Genomic DNA, 17,065 nt, shown 5'->3' with positions numbered 1-17,065 from the left:
GTGCTGTAGTCAGATCAACTCTTCAGTAGGAGGTGCTGTAGACAGATCAACTCTCCAGTAGGAGGTGCTGTAGACAGATCAACTCTCCAGTAGGAGGTGCTCTAGACAGATCAACTCTCCAGTAGGAGGTGCTGTAGCTAGATCAACTCTCCAGTAGGAGGTGCTGTAGACAGAACAACTCTCCAGTAGAAGGTGCTGTAGCTAGATCAACTCTCCAGGAGGTGATATAGCTAGATTAACTCTCCAGTAGGAGGTGCTGTAGCTAGATCAACTCTCCAGGAGATGCTGTAGCTAGATCAACTATCCAGTAGGAGGTGATGTAGCTAGATCAACTCTCCAGTAGGAGGTGCTGTAGACAGATCAACTCTCCAGTAGGAGGTGCTCTAGACAGATCAACTCTCCAGTAGGAGGTGCTGTAGCTAGATCAACTCTCCAGTAGGAGGTGCTGTAGACAGATCAACTCTCCAGTAGGAGGTGCTGTAGATAGATAAACTCTCCAGTAGGAGGTGCTGTAGACAGAACAACTCTTCAGTAGGAGGTGCTGTAGACAGATCAACTCTCCAGTAGGATGTGCTGTAGACAGAACAACTCTCCAGTAGGAGGTGCTGTAGACAGAACAACTCTCCAGTAGGAGGTGCTGTAGATAGATCAACTCTTCAGTATGAGGTGCTGTAGACAGATCAACTCTCCAGTAGGAGGTGATGTAGATAGATCAACTCTCCAGTAGGAGGTGCTGTAGACAGAACAACTCTTCAGTAGGAGGTGCTGTAGACAGATCAACTCTCCAGTAGGAGGTGCTGTAGACAGATCAACTCTCCAGTAGGAGGTGCTCTAGACAGATCAACTCTCCAGTAGGAGGTGCTGTAGCTAGATCAACTCTCCAGTAGGAGGTGCTGTAGACAGAACAACTCTCCAGTAGAAGGTGCTGTAGCTAGATCAACTCTCCGGGAGGTGATATAGCTAGATCAACTCTCCAGTAGGAGGTGCTGTAGCTAGATCAACTCTCCAGGAGGTGCTGTAGCTAGATCAACTCTGCAGTAGGGGGTGATGTAGCTAGATCAACTCTCCAGTAGGAGGTGCTGTAGACAGATCAACTCTCCAGTAGGAGGTGCTCTAGACAGATCAACTCTCCAGTAGGAGGTGCTGTAGCTAGATCAACTCTCCAGTAGGAGGTGCTGTAGACAGATCAACTATCCAGTAGGAGGTGCTGTAGACAGGTCAACTCTCCAGTAGGAGGTGCTGTAGACAGGTCAACTCTCCAGTAGGAGGTGCTGTAGACAGATCAACTCTCCATTAGGAGGTGCTGTAGACAGATCAACTCTCCAGTAGAAGGTGCTGTAGCTAGATCAACTCTCCAGGAGGTGCTGTAGACAGATCAACTCTCCAGGAGGTGCTGTAGACAGATCAACTCTCCAGTAGAAGGTGCTGTAGCTAGATCAACTCTCCAGGAGGTGATGTAGCTAGATCAACTCTCCAGTAGGAGGTGCTGTAGTCAGATCAACTCTTCAGTAGAAGGTGCTGTAGACAGATCAACTCTCCAGTAGGAGGTGCTGTAGACAGATCAACTCTCCAGTAGGAGGTGCTGTAGACAGAACAACTCTCCAGTAGAAGGTGCTGTAGCTAGATCAACTCTCCAGGAGGTTATATAGCTAGATCAACTCTCCAGTAGGAGGTGCTGTAGCTAGATCAATTCTCCAGGAGGTGCTGTAGCTAGATCAACTCTCCAGTAGGAGGTGATGTAGCTAGATCAACTCTCCAGTAGGAGGTGCTGTAGGCAGATCAACTCTCCAGTAGGAGGTGCTCTAGAAAGATCAACTCTCCAGTAGGAGGTGCTCTAGATAGATCAACTCTCCAGTAGGAGATGCTGTAGCTAGATCAACTCTCCAGTAGGAGATGCTGTAGACAGAACAACTCTCCAGTAGAAGGTGCTGTAGCTAGATCAACTCTCCAGGAGGTGATATAGCTAGATCAACTCTCCAGTAGGAGGTGCTGTAGCTAGATCAACTCTCCAGGAGGTACTGTAGCTAGATCAACTCTCCAGTAGGAGGTGATGTAGCTAGATCAACTCTCCAGTAGGAGGTGCTGTAGACAGATCAACTCTCCATTAGGAGGTGCTGTAGACAGATCAACTCCCTAGTAGAAGGTGCTGTAGCTAGATCAACTCTCCAGGAGGTGCTGTAGACATATCAACTCTCCAGTAGAAGGTGCTGTAGCTAGATCAACTCTCCAGGAGGTGATGTAGCTAGATCAACTCTCCAGTAGGAGGTGCTGTAGACAGATCAACTCTTCAGTAGGAGGTGCTGTAGACAGATCAACTCTCCAGTAGGAGGTGCTGTAGACAGATCAACTCTCCAGTAGAAGATGCTGTAGCTAGATCAACTCTCCAGGAGGTGATATAGCTAGATCAACTCTCCAGTAGGAAGTGCTGTCGCTAGATCAATTCTCCAGGAGGTGCTGTAGCTAGATCAACTCTCCAGTAGGAGGTGATGTAGCTAGATAAACTCTCCAGTAGGAGGTGCTGTAGGCGGATAAACTCTCCAGGAGGTGATGTAGCTAGATCAACTCTCCAGTAGGAGGTGCTGTAGTCAGATCAACTCTTCAGTAGAAGGTGCTGTAGACAGATCAACTCTCCAGTAGGAGGTGCTGTAGACAGATCAACTCTCCAGTAGGAGGAGATGTAGCTAGATCAACTCTCCAGTAGGAGGTGCTGTAGCTAGATCAACTCTCCAGTAGGAGGTGCTGTAGACAGAACAACTCTCCAGTAGAAGGTGCTGTAGCTAGATCAACTCTCCAGGAGGTGATATAGCTAGATTAACTCTCCAGTAGGAGGTGCTGTAGCTAGATCAACTCTCCAGGAGATGCTGTAGCTAGATCAACTCTCCAGTAGGAGGTGATGTAGCTAGATCAACTCTCCAGTAGGAGGTGCTGTAGACAGATCAGCTCTCCAGTAGGAGGTGCTCTATACAGATCAACTCTCCAGTAGGAGGTGCTGTAGCTAGATCAACTCTCCAGTAGGAGGTGCTGTAGACAGATCAACTCTCCAGTAGGAGGTGCTGTAGATAGATAAACTCTCCAGTAGGAGGTGCTGTAGACAGAACAACTCTTCAGTAGGAGGTGCTGTAGACAGATCAACTCTCCAGTAGGAGGTGCTGTAGACAGAACAACTCTCCAGTAGGAGGTGCTGTAGACAGAACAACTCTCCAGTAGGAGGTGCTGTAGATAGATCAACTCTTCAGTAGGAGGTGCTGTAGACAGATCAACTCTCCAGTAGGAGGTGCTGTAGATAGATCAACTCTCCAGTAGGAGGTGCTGTAGTCAGATCAACTCTTCAGTAGGAGGTGCTGTAGACAGATCAACTCTCCAGTAGGAGGTGCTGTAGACAGATCAACTCTCCAGTAGGAGGTGCTCTAGACAGATCAACTCTCCAGTAGGAGGTGCTGTAGCTAGATCAACTCTCCAGTAGGAGGTGCTGTAGACAGAACAACTCTCCAGTAGAAGGTGCTGTAGCTAGATCAACTCTCCAGGAGGTGATATAGCTAGATTAACTCTCCAGTAGGAGGTGCTGTAGCTAGATCAACTCTCCAGGAGATGCTGTAGCTAGATCAACTATCCAGTAGGAGGTGATGTAGCTAGATCAACTCTCCAGTAGGAGGTGCTGTAGACAGATCAACTCTCCAGTAGGAGGTGCTCTAGACAGATCAACTCTCCAGTAGGAGGTGCTGTAGCTAGATCAACTCTCCAGTAGGAGGTGCTGTAGACAGATCAACTCTCCAGTAGGAGGTGCTGTAGATAGATAAACTCTCCAGTAGGAGGTGCTGTAGACAGAACAACTCTTCAGTAGGAGGTGCTGTAGACAGATCAACTCTCCAGTAGGATGTGCTGTAGACAGAACAACTCTCCAGTAGGAGGTGCTGTAGACAGAACAACTCTCCAGTAGGAGGTGCTGTAGATAGATCAACTCTTCAGTATGAGGTGCTGTAGACAGATCAACTCTCCAGTAGGAGGTGATGTAGATAGATCAACTCTCCAGTAGGAGGTGCTGTAGACAGAACAACTCTTCAGTAGGAGGTGCTGTAGACAGATCAACTCTCCAGTAGGAGGTGCTGTAGACAGATCAACTCTCCAGTAGGAGGTGCTCTAGACAGATCAACTCTCCAGTAGGAGGTGCTGTAGCTAGATCAACTCTCCAGTAGGAGGTGCTGTAGACAGAACAACTCTCCAGTAGAAGGTGCTGTAGCTAAATCAACTCTCCGGGAGGTGATATAGCTAGATCAACTCTCCAGTAGGAGGTGCTGTAGCTAGATCAACTCTCCAGGAGGTGCTGTAGCTAGATCAACTCTGCAGTAGGGGGTGATGTAGCTAGATCAACTCTCCAGTAGGAGGTGCTGTAGACAGATCAACTCTCCAGTAGGAGGTGCTCTAGACAGATCAACTCTCCAGTAGGAGGTGCTGTAGCTAGATCAACTCTCCAGTAGGAGGTGCTGTAGACAGATCAACTATCCAGTAGGAGGTGCTGTAGACAGGTCAACTCTCCAGTAGGAGGTGCTGTAGACAGGTCAACTCTCCAGTAGGAGGTGCTGTAGACAGATCAACTCTCCATTAGGAGGTGCTGTAGACAGATCAACTCTCCAGTAGAAGGTGCTGTAGCTAGATCAACTCTCCAGGAGGTGCTGTAGACAGATCAACTCTCCAGGAGGTGCTGTAGACAGATCAACTCTCCAGTAGAAGGTGCTGTAGCTAGATCAACTCTCCAGGAGGTGATGTAGCTAGATCAACTCTCCAGTAGGAGGTGCTGTAGTCAGATCAACTCTTCAGTAGAAGGTGCTGTAGACAGATCAACTCTCCAGTAGGAGGTGCTGTAGACAGATCAACTCTCCAGTAGGTGCTGTAGACAGATAAACTCTCCAGTAGAAGGTGCTGTAGCTAGATCAACTCTCCAGGAGGTGATGTAGCTAGATCAACTCTCCAGTAGGAGGTGCTGTAGTCAGATCAACTCTTCAGTAGAAGGTGCTGTAGACAGATCAACTCTCCAGTAGGAGGTGCTGTAGACAGATCAACTCTCCAGTAGGAGGTGCTGTAGACAGAACAACTCTCCAGTAGAAGGTGCTGTAGCTAGATCAACTCTCCAGGAGGTTATATAGCTAGATCAACTCTCCAGTAGGAGGTGCTGTAGCTAGATCAATTCTCCAGGAGGTGCTGTAGCTAGATCAACTCTCCAGTAGGAGGTGATGTAGCTAGATCAACTCTCCAGTAGGAGGTGCTGTAGGCAGATCAACTCTCCAGTAGGAGGTGCTCTAGAAAGATCAACTCTCCAGTAGGAGGTGCTCTAGATAGATCAACTCTCCAGTAGGAGATGCTGTAGCTAGATCAACTCTCCAGTAGGAGATGCTGTAGACAGAACAACTCTCCAGTAGAAGGTGCTGTAGCTAGATCAACTCTCCAGGAGGTGATATAGCTAGATCAACTCTCCAGTAGGAGGTGCTGTAGCTAGATCAACTCTCCAGGAGGTACTGTAGCTAGATCAACTCTCCAGTAGGAGGTGATGTAGCTAGATCAACTCTCCAGTAGGAGGTGCTGTAGACAGATCAACTCTCCATTAGGAGGTGCTGTAGACAGATCAACTCCCTAGTAGAAGGTGCTGTAGCTAGATCAACTCTCCAGGAGGTGCTGTAGACATATCAACTCTCCAGTAGAAGGTGCTGTAGCTAGATCAACTCTCCAGGAGGTGCTGTAGACAGATCAACTCTTCAGTAGGAGGTGCTGTAGACAGATCAACTCTCCAGTAGGAGGTGCTGTAGACAGATCAACTCTCCAGTAGAAGATGCTGTAGCTAGATCAACTCTCCAGGAGGTGATATAGCTAGATCAACTCTCCAGTAGGAAGTGCTGTCGCTAGATCAATTCTCCAGGAGGTGCTGTAGCTAGATCAACTCTCCAGTAGGAGGTGATGTAGCTAGATAAACTCTCCAGTAGGAGGTGCTGTAGGCGGATAAACTCTCCAGGAGGTGATGTAGCTAGATCAACTCTCCAGTAGGAGGTGCTGTAGTCAGATCAACTCTTCAGTAGAAGGTGCTGTAGACAGATCAACTCTCCAGTAGGAGGTGCTGTAGACAGATCAACTCTCCAGTAGGAGGAGATGTAGCTAGATCAACTCTCCAGTAGGAGGTGCTGTAGCTAGATCAACTCTCCAGTAGGAGGTGCTGTAGACAGAACAACTCTCCAGTAGAAGGTGCTGTAGCTAGATCAACTCTCCAGGAGGTGATATAGCTAGATTAACTCTCCAGTAGGAGGTGCTGTAGCTAGATCAACTCTCCAGGAGATGCTGTAGCTAGATCAACTCTCCAGTAGGAGGTGATGTAGCTAGATCAACTCTCCAGTAGGAGGTGCTGTAGACAGATCAGCTCTCCAGTAGGAGGTGCTCTATACAGATCAACTCTCCAGTAGGAGGTGCTGTAGCTAGATCAACTCTCCAGTAGGAGGTGCTGTAGACAGATCAACTCTCCAGTAGGAGGTGCTGTAGATAGATAAACTCTCCAGTAGGAGGTGCTGTAGACAGAACAACTCTTCAGTAGGAGGTGCTGTAGACAGATCAACTCTCCAGTAGGAGGTGCTGTAGACAGAACAACTCTCCAGTAGGAGGTGCTGTAGACAGAACAACTCTCCAGTAGGAGGTGCTGTAGATAGATCAACTCTTCAGTAGGAGGTGCTGTAGACAGATCAACTCTCCAGTAGGAGGTGCTGTAGATAGATCAACTCTCCAGTAGGAGGTGCTGTAGTCAGATCAACTCTTCAGTAGGAGGTGCTGTAGACAGATCAACTCTCCAGTAGGAGGTGCTGTAGACAGATCAACTCTCCAGTAGGAGGTGCTCTAGACAGATCAACTCTCCAGTAGGAGGTGCTGTAGCTAGATCAACTCTCCAGTAGGAGGTGCTGTAGACAGAACAACTCTCCAGTAGAAGGTGCTGTAGCTAGATCAACTCTCCAGGAGGTGATATAGCTAGATTAACTCTCCAGTAGGAGGTGCTGTAGCTAGATCAACTCTCCAGGAGATGCTGTAGCTAGATCAACTATCCAGTAGGAGGTGATGTAGCTAGATCAACTCTCCAGTAGGAGGTGCTGTAGACAGATCAACTCTCCAGTAGGAGGTGCTCTAGACAGATCAACTCTCCAGTAGGAGGTGCTGTAGCTAGATCAACTCTCCAGTAGGAGGTGCTGTAGACAGATCAACTCTCCAGTAGGAGGTGCTGTAGATAGATAAACTCTCCAGTAGGAGGTGCTGTAGACAGAACAACTCTTCAGTAGGAGGTGCTGTAGACAGATCAACTCTCCAGTAGGATGTGCTGTAGACAGAACAACTCTCCAGTAGGAGGTGCTGTAGACAGAACAACTCTCCAGTAGGAGGTGCTGTAGATAGATCAACTCTTCAGTATGAGGTGCTGTAGACAGATCAACTCTCCAGTAGGAGGTGATGTAGATAGATCAACTCTCCAGTAGGAGGTGCTGTAGACAGAACAACTCTTCAGTAGGAGGTGCTGTAGACAGATCAACTCTCCAGTAGGAGGTGCTGTAGACAGATCAACTCTCCAGTAGGAGGTGCTCTAGACAGATCAACTCTCCAGTAGGAGGTGCTGTAGCTAGATCAACTCTCCAGTAGGAGGTGCTGTAGACAGAACAACTCTCCAGTAGAAGGTGCTGTAGCTAGATCAACTCTCCGGGAGGTGATATAGCTAGATCAACTCTCCAGTAGGAGGTGCTGTAGCTAGATCAACTCTCCAGGAGGTGCTGTAGCTAGATCAACTCTGCAGTAGGGGGTGATGTAGCTAGATCAACTCTCCAGTAGGAGGTGCTGTAGACAGATCAACTCTCCAGTAGGAGGTGCTCTAGACAGATCAACTCTCCAGTAGGAGGTGCTGTAGCTAGATCAACTCTCCAGTAGGAGGTGCTGTAGACAGATCAACTATCCAGTAGGAGGTGCTGTAGATAGATAAACTCTCCAGTAGGAGGTGCTGTAGACAGAACAACTCTTCAGTAGGAGGTGCTGTAGACAGATCAACTCTCCAGTAGGAGGTGCTGTAGACAGATCAACTCTCCAGTAGGAGGTGCTGTAGACAGAACAACTCTTCAGTAGGAGGTGCTGTAGATAGAACAACTCTTCAGTAGGAGGTGCTGTAGACAGATCAACTCTCCAGTAGGAGGTGCTGTAGACAGATCAACTCTCCAGTAGGAGGTGCTGTATTTTTTCTGATAGTGGGAATAAGTTCAAGATCTGACATTGTTTTAAAGTTACAAATTCAACCAGTGGAGGCTGCTGAGGGAAGGATGGCTCATTATAATGGCTGGAACAGAGAAAATGGAATGGCATCAAACACATGGATACTACTCATTCCGGCCCAGTCATTACCACAAGCCCGTTCTCCCAATTAAGGTGCCACCAACCTCCTGTGAATTAAACATATTTTATGCTGAAATTTGTTTCCATGATGATATAATCCTGTGGTTGAAATTTCACCCTCAAAACAACTATCAAAACAACAGTTTACATTGATTCAAGTCCAATGCATTTTACATGTGGATTCCACGTCACAATACGTTGATGAATTACGTTGAAACAATGTTGAGTTAACCAGTTTGTGCCCAATGGGTCTTGGCTCCACTCTAGTTCTCATGGTTCAGTCCACAGCTGGGTTGATAATTACAGTCATCTGTCATCCCTCAAACCAAAGTTCACCTTCAGTTATTAATGGCTCTCATTTATACCACATTAATAATTACAGAGAAAATTGATTACCTGCAATTTCTGAACTATGCACTAACTTGTCAGTTTATTGTTGTTTGTGTTGGGGGCACATTGCCAGATTGTGTTGGGAGTGTGTTGCCAGAGTCTGGGCTGGCGTTGGTATATTTATGCATTTTCTGTCTGGAGCTGAAGTGATTTATTGAAGAGTTGAGCTGAGGAAAGGAGATAATGGATACAGTATGAGACTAATAGATAATTCTGACATATCCAGGCAATATTGCTCACACGCACACACACACTGGTGTATTGGGCACTTTTCCTGCCTAAAATTATAACGAGCACCAATTGGTAGCTGTTAAATTTTAATGTCTGTCTACATATCAAGATAGTTATGAGTGTTGAATATGAGCATAAAGCTGACTGGAAATTTCAGCATGTAACACCTCCCCCCCTCTTTCTCTCCCCCCTCTATCTGCTTCTCCCCCTCTCTTTTTCTCTCCCCCTCTCTTTCTCTCTCCCCCTCTATCTGCTTCTCCCCCTCTCTTTCTCTCCCCCCCTCTATCTGCTTCTCCCCCTCTCTTTCTCTCCCCCCTCTATCTTCTTCTCTCCCTCTCTTTCTCTCCCCCCTCTATCTGCTTCTCTCCCTCTCTTTTTCTCTCCCCCTCTATCTGCTTCTCCTACTCTCTTTCTCTCCCTCTCTTTCTCTCCCCCCTCTATCTGCTTCTCCCCCTCTCTTTCTCTCTCCCCCTCTCTATCTGCTTCTTCCCCTCTCTTTCTCTCTCCCGCTCTCTTTCTCTCTCCCCCTCTATCTGCTTCTCCCCCTCTCTTTCTCTCTCCCCTTTATCTGCTTCTCCCCCTCTCTTTCTCTCTCCCCCTTATCTGCTTCTCCCCCTCTCTTTCTCTCTCCCCCTCTCTATCTGCTTATCTCCCTTTCTTTCTCTCTCTCCCTCTCTTTATCTCTCCACCTCTATCTGCTTCTCCCCCTCTCTTTCTCTATCCCCCTCTATCTGCTTCTCCCCCTCTCTTTCTCTCTCCCCCTCTATCTGCTTCTCTCCCTCTCTTTCTCTCTCCCCCTCTCTTTATCTCTCCACCTCTATCTGCTTCTCTCCCTCTCTTTCTCTCTCCCCCTCTCTTTATCTCTCCCCCTCTATCTGCTTCTCCCCCTCTCTTTCTCTCTCCCCCTCTCTCTGCTTCTCCCCCTCTCCTTCTCTCTCCTCTCTCTGCTTCTCTCCATCTTTCTCTCTATCCTCGCTCTGCTTCTCCCCCTATATTTCTCTCTCCCCCTCTCGCTGCTTCTCTCCATCTTTCTCTCTCCCCCTCTCTATCTTTCTCTATCCCTCTTCTTCTCTCCAGAGTAAAGCCAAGGAGCTCCCCCTATCCGCAGTGCGTTTCATGGAGGAGCTAGGTGAATGTACATTTGGTAAGATCTACAAGGGCCACCTGTACATGCCTGGTATGGAGCATGCCCAGCTGGTGGCCATCAAGACCCTGAAGGACTACTCCAGCCCTGGCCAGTGGGGGGACTTCCAACAGGCATGTTATTATTCATGTTACTGTGTTGTGGTAGTAATTTATGCTATCTATAGTTGTTTCTTTTGATGCTCTCTGATGTTAGCTACTGTTATTGTGTTTTGAAATTCATTGATGCTGTCTTTAATTGGTGCTTCCGATGCTATATGATGCTCTCTGATGATCTCCGATGCTATCTGATGTCCTCTGATGCTTTCTTATACCCTCCGATGCTCTCCGATGCTATCTGATGTTCTCTGATGCTTTCTTATGCTATCTGATGTTCTCTGATGCTTTCTGATGTTCACTGATGCTCTCTGATGCTCTCTGATGATCTCCGATGCTATCCGATGTTTTCTGATGCTTTCTTATGCTCTCTGATGCTTTCTAATGCTATCTGATGCTCTCTGATGCTATCTGATGTTCTCTGATGCTTTCTTATGCTCTCTGATTCTATCTGGTGTTCTCTGATTCTCTCTGATGCTTTCTGATGCTCTCTGAAGCTCTCTGGTGCTTTCTGATGCTATCTGATGCTCTCTGATGGTCTCTGATGCTCTTTGGTGCTTTCTGATGCTCTCTGATGCTTTCTGATGCTATCTGATGCTCTCTGATGGTCTCTGATGCTATCTGATGCTCTCTGATGGTCTCTGATGCTATCTGATGCTCTCTGATGCTTTCTGATTCTATATTTTGGTGATCTTTAATGGTATTTATTGTTTTTGGTATTCTGTTTTTCATCTGATGTTACGTTTGTTGTTTTGTCTGCTGCTGTTTGACATTTGACATGACATTTCCCCTCAGATATAAGTACCTATCTACTTATCTATCTATATCTAGGAGGCATCAGTCATGGCTGAGCTGCACCATCACAATGTGGTGTGTATTTTGGGGGTAGTGACCCAGGAACAGCCTGTCTGCATGCTGTTTGAGTTCCTGAACCAGGGGGACCTCCATGAGTTCCTCATTATGCGTTCTCCTCACTCTGACGTGGGCTGTAGTAGTGATGAGGACGGGACCATCAAGTCCGTCCTGGACCACGGAGACTTCCTGCACCTGGCCATCCAGGTAGCTACCATAACTACTGTATGGGCTGAGATAGAAATAGAACATTAATGGACATTAAAGTATCTATTGTACTTTACTCTATTCCAGGTGGCTGCTGGTATGGAATACCTGGCCAGTCACTCCTTCGTCCATAAGGACCTGGCAGCCCGTAACATCCTAGTGGGGGAACGGCTCCACGTCAAGATATCTGACCTGGGTCTGTCCCGAGAGATCTATGCCTCCGACTACTACAGGTACTGTACATGGCTCCCTGTCTCTTTAGACCTGACCCTAACCCTAGACCTGACCCTAGACCTGACCCTAACCCTAGACCTGACTCTGACCCTAACCCTAGACCTGACCCTAGACCTGACCCTAACCCTAGACCTGACCCTAACCCTAGACCTGACCCTAACCCTAGTTAGTGCATATTTCCATATTTAGTTGACTTGTTAGTTTGTCATTGCTGTAATGTTTAGTGTGATTTGACGTTAATGCTGATTTGTATTAATCTTGCTGATTTTAGTATATAAAGTACATTTGGGTGTTTTGAAAAATATGATTCCAGGGTCCAGCCCAAGGCTTTACTCCCGATCCGATGGATGCCTCCTGAGTCCATGGCCTATGGGAAGTTCACGTCGGAGTCAGATATCTGGGCGTTTGGCGTGGTGCTGTGGGAGATCTTCAGCTACGGCCTGCAGCCCTACTACGGCTTCAGCAACCAGGAGGTCATGGAGATGGTGAGGAAACGCCAGCTGCTGCCCTGCCCAGAGGACTGCCCCCCCAGGGTCTTCAGCCTGATGACAGAGTGCTGGCAGGAGGGCCCAGCGAGGCGTCCGCGGTTTAAGGATATCCACTGTCGTCTCCGGGCCTGGGAGGGGCTGTCATCCCACGCCAGTTCTAGTACCCCATCAGGAGGCGGGGGCAACGCCACCACCCAGACCACCTCGTTGAGTGCTAGTCCTGTCAGTAACCTCAGCAACCCACGCTACGCCGCTGCAGGCTACCTCTACCCAGCCCAGGGGATACCCGCGCCAGGTCATCCGGGCCACCAAATGGCAGGCTGGACCCCAATGACCCATGGAGCACCCATGGCCCAGAACCAGCACCAACACCAATGCTTCATCCCTGTCAACGGCTACCCCATCCCCCCAGGCTATGCTGCCTTTCCTGCAGCCCACTTCCAGGCCCAGGGCCCCCCCAGGGGGGTGCAACACCTCCCCCCGCCCAAGAGCAGATCTCCCAGCAGTGCTAGCGGCTCCACCAGCACCGGTCATGTGGCCAGCTTGCCATCCACGGGGTCTAATCACGATGCGAACACGCCACTGCTGTCACACTGCGTGGCGATATCCGCCCTGCCAGGGGGCGGGACCATGCAGGTATACGGACACATGTCCCAGAAGGCTTTGCAACAGATGGACCCCTCGCAGACGTCCGCACTGCTGGCCGACGCCAACAGACTCATGTACAGCGATTCAATCATCACCGCTGACATGTAAAACACTACAGACCTGGACTTTATAATATCTCATCTGGCCGACGCCAACAGACTCATGTACATCGATTCAATCATCACCGCTGACATGTAAAACACTACAGACCTGGACTTTATAATATCTCATCTGGCCGACGCCAACAGACTCATGTACAGCGATTCAATCATCACCGCTGACATGTAAAACACTACAGACCTGGACTTTATAATATCTCATCTGGCCGACGCCAACAGACTCATGTACAGCGATTCAATCATCACCGCTGACATGTAAAACACTACAGACCTGGACTTTATAATATCTCATCTGGCCGACGCCAACAGACTCATGTACAGCGATTCAATCATCACCGCTGACGTGTAAAACACTACAGACCTGGACTTTATAATATCTCATCTGGCCGACGCCAACAGACTCATGTACAGCGATTCAATCATCACCGCTGACATGTAAAACACTACAGACCTGGACTTTATAATATCTCATCTGGTTGATTTCATGCTTTGTTTCCTTTGACCTGTTTTGTTTGTTTTTGTAATAAAATTATTATAATTATTGTTTCAACTTTTTACTCTACTTGTAAATACATGTACGTAAATCCCGAATGAATGAAATGCAAAGATTTATATTCAATTAACTTGTTTTAATAAGAGAGCTAGAAGTCGTGGCCTGCCTCCTATTCTGAAACTCAAACTGCCTGAATAGACTCTTAATGAATCTACTCTACCTGCCTGGATAGACTCTTAATGAATCTACTCTACCTGCCTGGATAGACTCTTAATGAATCTACTCTACCTGCCTGGATAGACTCTTAATGAATCTACTCTACCTGCCTGGATAGACTCTTAATGAATCTACTCTACCTGCCTAGATAGACTCTTAATGAATCTACTCTACCTGCCTGGATAGACTCTTAATGAATCTACTCTACCTGCCTGGATAGACTCTTAATGAATCTACTCTACCTGCCTGGATAGACTCTTAATGAATCTACTCTACCTGCCTGGATAGACTCTTAATGAATCTACTCTACCTGCCTAGATAGACTCTTAATGAATCTACTCTACCTGCCTGGATAGACTCTTAATGAATCTACTCTACCTGCCTGGATAGACTCTTAATGAATCTACTCTACCTGCCTGGATAGACTCTTAATGAATCTACTCTACCTGCCTAGATAGACTCTTAATGAATCTACTCTACCTGCCTGGATAGACTCTTAATGAATCTACTCTACCTGCCTAGATAGACTCTTAATGAATCTACTCTACCTGCCTGGATAGACTCTTAATGAATCTACTCTACCTGCCTGGATAGACTCTTAATGAATCTACTCTACCTGCATGGACAGACTCTTAGTAAACTCTGAATCAGACACTTCTTGATTTTCTGGAGCACTTTAGGGCTGTTCTGCAGTAGGGTGTGGTGTTGTTGTACTGGAGGGGCCATGTTCTGCACAGCGCTATGCAATAACATAGCACTCATACCCTCTGCATCACTCTCCACAGTTATGTGCCTCCACAGTCTCCACAGTTATGTGCCTCCACAGTTATGTGCCTCCACGGTCTCCACAGTTATGTGTGTCCACTAGACTCTCTTCTAAATACAGGGTTCTATCAATTCATATTTCACTGACGTAGAGGTACTAGGACTGAATCAGACGATTGTTTAACCAGCCATACTTCACTCTCCAATCTGTGAGCATGTCTCTCCTCCCCACTATCACCCTCTTACAATAGATCAGTTATGCAATATGGCTCTTACATTGGCTCTGCAGTCTTTGATCTATCCATTTATTGTTGTTTTTATGATATGAAGAAATAGTACTGATACATGTATGTTCATCATAACTTCTTTCTCAAAGCAATCAATATAACAATAATGTCTGACAGTAGGGTGAAGGAATGATCAAATATAGGTATGAATCTGATATCCAACCACATTTGACCAGACAGCTCACAAAATCAGCTACAATACAGTATATTTCACCTCACTTTAAAGTGTTTGTTGCTATGCAACTACTTAGTACAAATACTCATTGTTTGCCTGTACAGAAAGAGAACACGCACTTGCCTTCCATACTTACTTTAGTATAATACACATCTCTTCCATGCTTACTCTGGTATAATACACATCTCTTCCATACTTACTCTGGTATAATACACATCTCTTCCATACTTACTCTGGTATAATACACATCTCTTCCATACTTACTTTAGTATAATACACATCTCTTCCATACTTACTTTAGTATAATACACATCTCTTCCATGCTTACTTTAGTATAATACACATCTCTTCCATACTTACTTTAGTATAATACACATCTCTTCCATACTTACTCTGGTATAATACACATCTCTTCCATACTTACTCTGGTATAATACACATCTCTTCCATACTTACTCTGGTATAATACACATCTCTTCCATACTTACTCTGGTATAATACACATCTCTTCCATACTTACTTTAGTATAATACACATCTCTTCCATACTTACTCTGGTATAATACACATATCTTCCATACTTACTCTGGTATAATACACATCTCTTCCATGCTTACTCTGGTATAATACACATCTCTTCCATGCTTACTCTGGTATAATACACATCTCTGTCATGTTAAGCACATCGTTATATTTTATCAGGGTAGAAAGTCAGTGAAGTATGATGACTGTGTTAATGTGGGTACTACTATCCTGGACATTTCTAGGATGTGTCAGTTAGTGTCCAGAGGTACTGTCCCTTTAGGTTAAGTTCTTTTTGTTCTTATATTCCACATATCTTTCTTTCTCTAAAGCAGTTCTACCTACCTAGGTATCTGGAGTTTTATACAGGTATCCTCTGATGTTATATGAATTTAAGTGTGTGTATATATATCAGTTCAAAACCACTTAAACACAAGACTGTGAACCTTGGGACTGGTTATTTTGTCTTGGGCAAAATATCATTCTTGTGCTGTTTTTATTTTGTTAGAAAGTTTTATGTTAGATCAGTTTCTTTTTCTTGGACAGTCTTTTTCAAACAGCATTTTTAGATTACAGTGTATTCCTCAGAAAGGTTTACATGCATAATATTCGATTTACCAAGAGGCCTTGTCTTTGTATTTTCTGAAGATTTTTGCACAAATGTTTTGTATGGCAAAATCATTATTAAATAATTACATTGTTTGGTCATATTGGGTTGTATCATTATTTCTGAGAAACCCATATATTAGTATCTAAGAATTGTGACATTTGTAGGGCCTGGATTGTATTTTGTGGGGTTGATAGATATTGTCTGATTGGACAATGTTGTGTTGACTATAAAGGTCCACAAGGGGGCACTTAATCTGTATCTCCAGCATTGGTAGCCATAATTCCCAAACTATATCTGCCTCAAAATCAGCTTTGACCACACAATGGTGCAATTCAGCTATTAGTCATAATATAATTTGTCCAGTACTGCTTTGTAAGTCTCAGTTCAAGACACTTGAAAGGCATTTGAGAAACAAGTTAAGTTTGATCATATCATATTTAAAATGCAATCTTCATATCATTCAACAAACGTTGATGTTGAGTTAAAAACAGTAAGAAACCGTATGAGGAAACCATGTATTGCACCTGCACCTTGTGGACCTGACAGGTGCTTTTACAGGGTTTCCTCATACGGTTTCTTATTGTTTTTAACTCAACATCACAGTTTGATGAATGATATAAAGACCAAAACCCTCAGTATTGTCTAAACAAATGAACATTTGAACCTTTGTAGAAGCTGGAAGATGTTTTTCATGTCTCATAGACTAGACGTTCCATAGTAATGTTCCACAAATCCGGGACACTCAAATTACAGTTGTTGTTTTTATTGCTTTGGTACCGTTTTCACAAGTATGTGGTATAATCTCAGAACTCCTAAAACTAAACTCAAAACAGATCACCAAGAAGGCTGTTTTTTTTAAAAACTTTAAGCACATTTTCAATTGACTAAGTACGACACACAAAATCACACTTTTTCACCAAACCTAATCCGTGTTTCATCTAGAAGTACTTTACCTTTTATATAAAGTAAGACTTTTCATATGATTCTCTTCTCATTTGTTTAAATATATTTGACCATCACTTAACCCAACTGCGCTTAATGGTTAATCACTTAACGTTTGGTAAACCTATAGCTCTTAAACTGGTTTGTCTACCCTATATGGATTTAGAGAACTACAGAAACAAAACGTGTATTTGTATAGTATAAACATGTAGATGACATGTATGATACATTACAACCAGACATAATACATAATGACT

At 45.5% G+C, this 17,065-nt stretch overlaps 1 protein-coding gene across 1 annotated transcript in view; it reads left to right on the top strand.

The window, feature by feature from the left end:
- Positions 1–12,788, top strand: part of LOC139410261 (receptor tyrosine kinase-like orphan receptor 1) — a 294,716-nt gene extending 281,928 nt beyond the window's left edge. Inside the window, exons 10-13 of the mRNA XM_071155734.1 lie at positions 10,090–10,269; positions 11,083–11,310; positions 11,398–11,543; positions 11,858–12,788. Of these exons, the coding sequence (XP_071011835.1) occupies positions 10,090–10,269; positions 11,083–11,310; positions 11,398–11,543; positions 11,858–12,788 (1,485 nt within the window). The remainder of the gene's footprint in view (positions 1–10,089; positions 10,270–11,082; positions 11,311–11,397; positions 11,544–11,857) is intronic.
- The last annotated feature ends 4,277 nt before the right edge of the window (positions 12,789–17,065 follow it).

This window comes from Oncorhynchus clarkii, chromosome 5, assembly GCF_045791955.1.
Source record: "Oncorhynchus clarkii lewisi isolate Uvic-CL-2024 chromosome 5, UVic_Ocla_1.0, whole genome shotgun sequence".
NCBI classification, from domain to species: domain Eukaryota; kingdom Metazoa; phylum Chordata; class Actinopteri; order Salmoniformes; family Salmonidae; genus Oncorhynchus; species Oncorhynchus clarkii.
The sequence above is the reverse complement of the archived record's forward strand: the minus strand, read 5'-3'. Positions and strand labels throughout refer to the sequence as shown.